This window comes from Gavialis gangeticus, unplaced genomic scaffold (assembly GCF_001723915.1).
Source record: "Gavialis gangeticus isolate Ggan-Ray unplaced genomic scaffold, GavGan_comp1, whole genome shotgun sequence".
In the NCBI taxonomy this organism is placed as follows: domain Eukaryota; kingdom Metazoa; phylum Chordata; order Crocodylia; family Gavialidae; genus Gavialis; species Gavialis gangeticus.
Genome location: NW_017729025.1, coordinates 90,515,822 through 90,524,107, shown reverse-complemented (window position 1 = coordinate 90,524,107; position 8,286 = coordinate 90,515,822). Strand labels below are relative to the sequence as shown.

The 8,286-nt window shown below is 44.9% G+C and overlaps 1 protein-coding gene across 2 annotated transcripts in view; it reads right to left on the bottom strand.

Annotated features, from left to right (window-relative positions):
• The window catches only part of MED6 (mediator complex subunit 6), a 31,074-nt gene that overhangs the window by 350 nt on the left and 22,438 nt on the right, over window positions 1-8,286 (bottom strand). The window contains exons 6-8 of one of the 2 annotated variants that reach the window (XM_019519144.1): window positions 5,775-5,890; window positions 2,641-2,668; window positions 572-725 (exon numbers count right to left, since the gene is read on the bottom strand). In XM_019519144.1, the coding sequence (XP_019374689.1) occupies window positions 595-725; window positions 2,641-2,668; window positions 5,775-5,890 (275 nt within the window). In that variant the 3' untranslated portion in view covers window positions 572-594. Of the gene's footprint in view, window positions 1-245; window positions 726-2,640; window positions 2,669-5,774; window positions 5,891-8,286 lie in introns of those variants that run through there. The other variant, XM_019519143.1, reaches the window with a different exon arrangement.

The following is an 8,286-nucleotide window of genomic DNA, read 5'->3' as shown; positions in this document are numbered from 1 at the left end:
TCTCATGCCACCCATTATAGCCCATCCCTTCTGAATCACTCTGCAAAAGTCTTGTTCTCTTACTGTTATTGACACTTTAACTGACAATTTTAAAGCAACCCTGCATAGCTTAGAATGAATCAACCAAGTTTTTGTTATGCACTGGTCATCCTGCTGAAATTCTCTGAATTGAAGGGGCATGAAAATCATTGGTACTTCCTGGTACAATAGTCAAAGATGGGCTTGCCAAAAACTCAATTTTTTAAAAATAAGAGTTCCTCTTTTCTTACATAGAAAAAGGAGCTAGAAGGGAAAGCACAAAGAAGTTGGATCATAAAGAAGTTGCAAAACACACCTACTATGAAATTCAGTCACAGAAGGTAAAATCCAAAATGGAAAGAAGGTGGAAACGGATCGTCTCCTGGGATAGCTCAAGCCCTGCTATCAACAGCTTTAATGATAGGTTTCTACAGAGATAAACTGTTATAAGTGGCTTTAAACCCTGAAAGTTCATGGTCTTTGCCAAAATGTTCCAATACAAACAAAGGGCAGCAAGAGCCTCTTGCAAATTCTTCCCCACGTATTGAATCCCCTAGGAAGGAACTGGCCCTCCCTTCACTGGAGTCTCATCCGTTTCTCCGGGGGCCCTTTGGTGCCAGAACTCTGCTGGGTATTCTTTGCAGTCTCTTTCTCCTCTGTCTTTATGGCTTCAGGGGCTGGTTCTGGCTCCTTCTTGATCTGATCCACTGAAGAAATAAAAAAAGAAACCACAAATACATTATTTTCAGTCCTTTCAAAATATTTTCAGGCTGTTTAAAGGGGGGAAATTGATGGAACAGAAGTCAAGCAGTACTTGCGCAGTTAATATGCTGGATGCAAGACTGCCTTGGTACAGAGACTGTGGAGGCAGGAGATATGTGATTTGTACCTCTCCTATTCCAAGGTTACTAGAGACTAGCTCAGGGGTTGGCAATTATTTTGGCTGATGGGCCAAGTTTGGTGAGCTGTCAAGGGCTGCACACACAAAATCTTTCAGAAGATATCATTTAAACACATTATAGATAAAAAAGCATTATCTACTAAAAAGCAAACATCTACCATATTTAAATTTTATTTCAAAAATAGTTTTTGTCCTGATTCATGTTATTTTGAGTAGTGTATATAGAGATGTTGAATAATAGCTCAGAGGGCATACCACCAGCCCATCTCACCCACCCTATGTAGGGGACAGGGGGAGGGCACCTCAGCCTTCAACCTCCAGGCTGCTGATATCTGATATTCAAGAAAGAACCTCAGGGTGAAGCTCACTTACTGGCCAGATGTACCTTGAATCTGTGACAGCTCTAGGACTGGTAGACATAGAATTGTTTGCATTATTCTTATCCGCTATCACTATGTATCAATAAAATTTGTCTATTATCGAATGGAGAGGTCATGGTCAGTCTGAGAGTTCTGGTTTGCCCAGAACGAAGTATCTGGGTCATAAATCTAATGCCAACACTGGAAGCCAACCAAGGGTGGGGAGAGGGAATGGGGACAGGGGGTGCTTGCAGAGCTCGCCCAAGCAGCACAGTGCAGTGCAGGTGCTGACTGTCCACCCCTAACCCCCATCCGGCCCACAGCTGCCCCCGTGGCACTTCTCAAGGGGCTGAGCCCCGCCCAGGACAGCCTGCACCATGCTCCTGCCAACAGCCACCCCACACTTGCCAGACAGCACTACTCTGGCCTCAGCCAGCACACACAGTTTCCCGGTGGGTTGCTGCAACAGCTATCTGGGTGCTTGGCAGCACGTAACACAGGGAATGCATGCCAGGCAGCCAGGAGGGGGTAAAGCCGCAACCAGTGGGCTCCTGCCCCAGCATGTGGGGCTCCAGCTACCAGCAGCCTTTCACCCACTCTGCCTGCCTAGCATAATAAGCAGCCATGCCTGGCTGGGCATGTAATGCCCAGCACACATCACCATGGCTGTCATCACTTCTTTGCCCTACCTACTTCCTAGAGCAGCAGGGGCAGGAGGAGGAGCTGCTACAAACAGAAGGAGCCAAGCAGTACCCAGGCAGCTGCAGCCACACAGAGAGCAGCACTGCTGGCAAGCTGTGCCTGCTGGCTGGGGCTGGGTGGGAGTGCATCAATGGCTGCCCCAGGCAGAAGCTGACAGGGCTCAGCTCCATGTGAAGCACCACAGTGCCAGCCACCCACCTGAGGGCCAGATACAATCAGTTGGTGGGCCAAATCCAACCTGTGGGCCACATTTTGCGCACCCCTGGACTAGCTCTACTCCCCAATCCTGTGTCCAAATCTACAAAGGCAGTCCTTGAGGTTTCCCTAGCTTGCTAGGACAAAGGTGTCAAGATACAGAACAGCTTTGGCCACTCCCATGGCCTCCAAAGAATACCCTAGATCAAAGGTGTCTTAGCACTACAGCTCTTAGAAAGAGGAGTCTTCTGCAAGCTCATGACTATGGCAGGATGTATTATGGCCCTTTAGTAGCACCTGCAAAAAGGTAAATTTTCATCTTTTTCCTTGAAAGTCAGGCAATAGCAAAATTCTTGACAATTTTGGTGGCAGAATAACCCATTAATTAGTGAAGACTTAGAAATGAACCTGAATCTAGATTTGCTCTCATTTTTTAAACACTTGGCATAATGCAAAATTTCTTACTTGGGACAGGCTTTTCTCCAGGTTTTTGCTGTAAGAAGAGAAAGAAAAGAATCATAAACCAGACCTTTATCATTATTATTCTTTGCTATGGCTGACTAAAATTTTAGCTTCTGTTGAATATTATCACTATGAAGATACAAGCCAGGGAATGCCAATGAGGAATGGGGGATATCAAACTAATTACCTGGAAAAAAAAAGTGACAGAGCATTTCTTCAAAAAGTACTATTTGAGTTCTAAAAGGTGAATACAATAGCACGTACACACAAAGAATTGTAATTAGTATTTTCCTTGCCTGTAAAATAGGCCTCATACAGCCTATAAATCCCAGGATAGACACATTTTGCAACAAACAGAAGAGTAAACTGGAAAGGAGTTAGGTCCATTTAACTTGTTCTTGCCTTTTAGCCCAGGTGGTAAACCTGCAACTGGGACCCAGCAGAACTGCTTGTGTTAGGAGGAGTCAGGCATATGCCTGGGAAAAATCTTACTTGTCTGATGTGTGCTAGATGGAAATGCCATGGTTTTTTGCAATTTTTCTCAGGCAACATTTCTAATGATGTTTGCATTTTGAAACAGATTAGAATCTGATTGGTTATTGTGCTTCTCTTAGTGTTCCAAAATGTTTTACAATCATTAGTTAAAAATTAGGAGTAGGCGTGACTGTGTGTGAAGACAAAATAGCAGCAAAATATGTGAAAACAACAGATCATCTGTGGACTTTTAAAATATGTATTTTATAGATAAGAAATGTACTATGTACATTTCCTCTCTCATCTGTGCTCCACTGCTGGTTATAACTTTAGAATCATTTGGGAGCACTGTTTGGTATTTGCTACTACAATGTCAACAGGGGAAGTACAGAGGCACAGAAGACTGATCCTCAGTGAAAGGCCTGCCTAAGTCAGCAGATCAATAGGCAAAACAGAACCCTGCCTCATGACTGGCTGGAGCTTGCAGTTTACCTTAGACAAATTATGAGACCTTTCCACCCCTTAGCTGAGTCTACATTGCAATCTGACTGCAAGTGCAACACACTCAGACACACCTGAACTAATTATAGCTCTGGCACCAACAGTAGCAAAGCTCTGGTGGCACAGCTCAGTGTGGAATAGTCACACAAGAAAGTATGTGAGGTCCTGGACAGATGTGTACAGCCCACACTGAATTGCATGCTGCTGCAGCATTATTGCTAGCAGTACCCAGGTTGCACCTAAATGTCTCCATATGACATTTCATTCCATAAGATCCCAGACTTATTTATAGGAATGACTTAACCAACAAATTAAATGCAGCTTCTTCTAACATACTATGTGCCAATGCTCAGAGTAGGAAAGGAAAGAAAGAAGTTCTCTCATAACTTTCTCAAAGAAAGATTCACAGATGCTAGGGTTGGAAGGGACCTTGAAAGATCATTGAGACTGACCCCCTGCGTAGGCAGGAAAGAGTGCTGGGGTCAGATGACCCCAGCCAGATGCCTATCCAGCCTTCTCTTAAAGACCCCAAAGGTAGGGGAGAACACTACCTCCCCTGGAAGCCCAGTACAAGATTTGGCCACCCTTACCATGAAGAAGCTTTTCCTGATATCTAGCCTAACTCTGCTCTCTGTCAGTTTGTGACCATTGCTCCTTGTTACCCCAAGAGGCACCCTGGTGAACAGAGCATCTCTGGTTCCATGCTGTGCCTCCCTAATGAATTTGTAGGTGGCCACAAAATCACCTCTCAGCCTTCTCTTACAGAGGCTGAAGAGGTCCAGGTCCCTTAGTCTCTTCTCATAGGGCCTGGCCTGTAAACCCTTAACCATATGCGTGGCCCTCCAGTGGACCCTCTTGAGGTTAAATAAGTTTAAGATGTCTCATAACTATATGGAGAAATCTACTGACACTGGATTTCTTTCAGAATATAAGATCAATAAGCTCTGGTTTGCAAGAAGTGCCCAGGACCAACTTTAGATTTAAAATTGTATTTTAATGTTAGCATTTGTGTGTTCTGTGTCCAGCTGTACACATACCGCCTGCACTGCAGAAGTTCTACTTGCAAAGGGCAAATACTTTTAAACCTAGAAAATAAAACTCCATTCATTTTTGCAGCATCAGTTATCATGGAAGTTGGGTGAGTACATTTTTAAATAGTGTCAGAGCATGAGCTAGTCATTTAAAGAGGTTGGGGTTCAACTGCTACAATTAACCCATCACCCCAAGAAGGAAAGGTCACATGATTGGAGCACACTGATATATAGAAGGAACAGCCCAAGTCAATTGGGTTTAAGGCAAGACCCAAAGAAGCAAAGGACTGTGCGAGCTGCTGAACACAAAAATATCCCTTAACCTCCAGGCAAGAGGTTTGGGGTAAAAGACTATTATATGAGACCAAAGTCTACTGGGGAAAAGTTCCTTTGTGCTAGCCAGAGGTAAGTGTCTGTCTACAGCAGTAGTTTTCAACCTTTTTTCATTTGTGGACCCCTAGAAAATTATGGACAGAGCCACAGACTCCTTTGGAAATTTTGAATGGAGGCGCAGACCCACTTGAACTGTAAGTGTGGTGTATTTACATAAGTTTGATTGATCAAAGTCACACCCCCCCAACCATGGTCCACCGACTCCACCGGGGATCCGGAGACCATAAGTTGAAAACCACTGGTCTAGAGCTATCTGCAGCAAGTGACAGAGCCAGAACTCTTGGGTGTAATTTACTGCTGAACCTATGAAGGGTATGCAAACTAATAAGCTTGTAGAAGGCTGGGAATTTCTAATTGAACTGTTGTTTCATATTATCAGTCCACAAAGTAAGAAACCAAAGTGAAGGCATTGCTTTTACCAGTTTTCTTTGGCTAAAGAAGTGGTAAAACAGAGGCAGCAGCAGGTTTGGATAGCTGACAGGGTACACCCTCAGCCTTCCAGGGTAGTCACTTTTCCAGGAAATTTGGCAATGCTACAATATATTTTTGGGTCTCTCCTGCACTAGGTGGGGAGAATCTGCCTTAATAGTACCCATTTTTAGAACAGGAATTTTGAAAAATAAATGCTACAGTTTTACAAAGCTGTGAAGTCCCACCAGCTATCCACCTCAGCTGCTTGGATGTGTACAAACATTTCAGCTGAAGCAACACTGAGGGCACAAGTTACTATTACAGTACCTGAACAAATCTGGGTGGAAACTTTTGTCTCAGGTCAAGAAGCAAAGCATCCACCCGCTGCCTCTGGAAAATAGAACTTGGTTCTTCCTTCTTCTTGGCCTTTGGCTTGGCTTTATCTGCAAGTCACACACAACAGTTGAAATGCAACATCACATCAAAGGGTATAAAGTCTGTTTTCCATGTTCATGTAGCTGAACAACCTTCAGTACAGGTGACACAAAAGCACAGGCAGCCTCCAGGTGTGGCATGCGGGAAATCAAGGAGGGAGCAGGGGGCTCAGGGGTAAATAGGACAGGAAGCAAAGTAGCAGATTACGCAGGGAGCACAGGGAAGAAAGCAGAAAATAGAGTAACAGGACATGCTGGAGGACGAGAATGCAATTCAGAAGGATCCTGACAGACTGAAAAACAGGGCTGGAGCTGTCAAGATGACATCCAATGCTGACAAATGCAAGGTGCTATACTTGGAAAAATAATCAGAAATACAAAATGGGTGACACCTGTCTGGGTGGCAGCACCGTGGAGAAGAATCTCCCGTAATGCGGCCTGTGAGTCTTGGTAGATCACAGACTCAATACAAGTCTGCAGTGTGTTGCAGCTGCCCAAAAGGCAAATGTGGTTTTGGGATATATCAACAGAAATATTAGGTGCAAGACACAGGAGGTGACAGTACCTCTCTACTCTGCACTGGCCTCATCTAGAGTATTGTGTGCAGTTTGGGGCTGCACATTTTAAAAAGGACATGGAGAAGTTAGAGAGGGTTCAGGGGGAAGCAACAAAAATGATAAAGGGCTTAGAAGGCAAGTATTACAAAGAGAAGATGAACAAAATAGGCATTTTCAGCTTCTGGAAAAGGTACGTAAGAACAGACATGATAGCAGTTTCAAATACTTCAAGTGCTGCTATAAAGAGGGTAAACATCTTTTCTTTCTTGCTGCACAGAGCAGGACGCAGACCAATGGCCTGAAGTTGCAGCAATGTAGGTTTTGATTGGATATAAGGAAAAAAACTTTTCCTGTTAGAACAGTGAGGCAGTGGAATAGACTGCGTAGGGGTGTTCTCCATCACTAGAGGGGCTCAAGAAGAGGTTGGACAGCCACTAGTTGGGGATAATCTAGCTGTAGCCATGCCTATATTCTACTATGACTATTTCCCATGTTTCTAGGCTTTTCTGGTTGCCACATGGAGCTGGAAGGGAATTTCACCCCCCCACCCCACCCTACAGCTACATTTTAGGGGTTTTTTAAGCCTTCCTCAGACGCACTGGGTGCTGGCTCCAGCCAAGGCTGGGGATTGTTACTGGGGTGTGCCAATATTCCTGCTGAAACTTAAAACCTGAGGTTCCTGGCTAGAGGGTCTTGCCCAGGGGTGGGCACAATGCAGCCCGCAGGCTGCATGGGGCCTGCCAGTCCAATCTATCCGGACTGCAGGGCCCCTAAAAAATTTAGAAAATTAATATTGATCTGCCCCTGGCTGCCTGTAATGCGGCCCTCGATGGCTTGCCAAAACTCAGTAAGTGGCCCTCTGCCCAAAATATCTGCCCACCCCGGGTCTTGTCCCTCTGCTCAGAAGGAGTCAGACTGACGGTCACATTTGGGATCAGGAAGGAATTTTACCATTTGGTTAGACTGGGGTTTTTGCCTTCCTCTGTAGGAGGGGGCACATCCCTTTACCTAGGATCTCTTGAGTACATATTAACAACTTTTATAGCAGCACGATGTTGGCCACTCCATGGTGGCCCTTTTGCTTTACTTGCGGCAGGTTAAGGTGTTATGTCTTGTGTTGTGCCAGGATTGACTGCAGTTTTGCTAAGAGGTTAGACAGTGGACTTGTATAAGGATGGTTTGGACAGGGATGATCCTGCCTCAGGCAGGGGGTTGGACTACATGACCTCTGGAGTTCCCTTCCAGCCCTACTTCTCTATGATTTTATGATGAGGCAGTGGAAGGGGATCAAAGTGGCACACAGGAAGGGGACATTGCTAATTGGTGGCACAAATGATGTGCTGCAACAAAACTAGATGTGTCCGTGACTCATTTTCCCTGTGAAGCTTATTTCACAAAAGGGAAAACGAACCACAAAATTAACCTCCCATAAAAAGAAGATGAGTCTGTCTACTGCTAGAAGGGACAATCCACTATAGTCTTTTATTTGTGGTAGGTTAATTTTGTTGTTCATTTTCCCTTTTGGTAGACTAGTATGGCATTTGTCCAAATTAAAGTCCAATCACACAAAATCAATCACATCCTTGAGCCCTCCCCTAGGCTCAAGTCATTTTCCCTGTTACAGAACTAGACATTCCCTTGACCACAGGTTTCACCCCTGCTGATGAATGGCAGAGAACTGGAACTTCCTGCCACTTCCAAGAAGTCCCAGCCTGGGGCATCTGAACAAGAACAGGTGCCAACACCAGACCTCCAACCTGTGTTGTTACTGTTTTGCCTCGCACCTTTTCTTTATGATTTATGCCCCTCCTCATTCATCCTCCTTCTACACAGCTGGCTCCATACCCA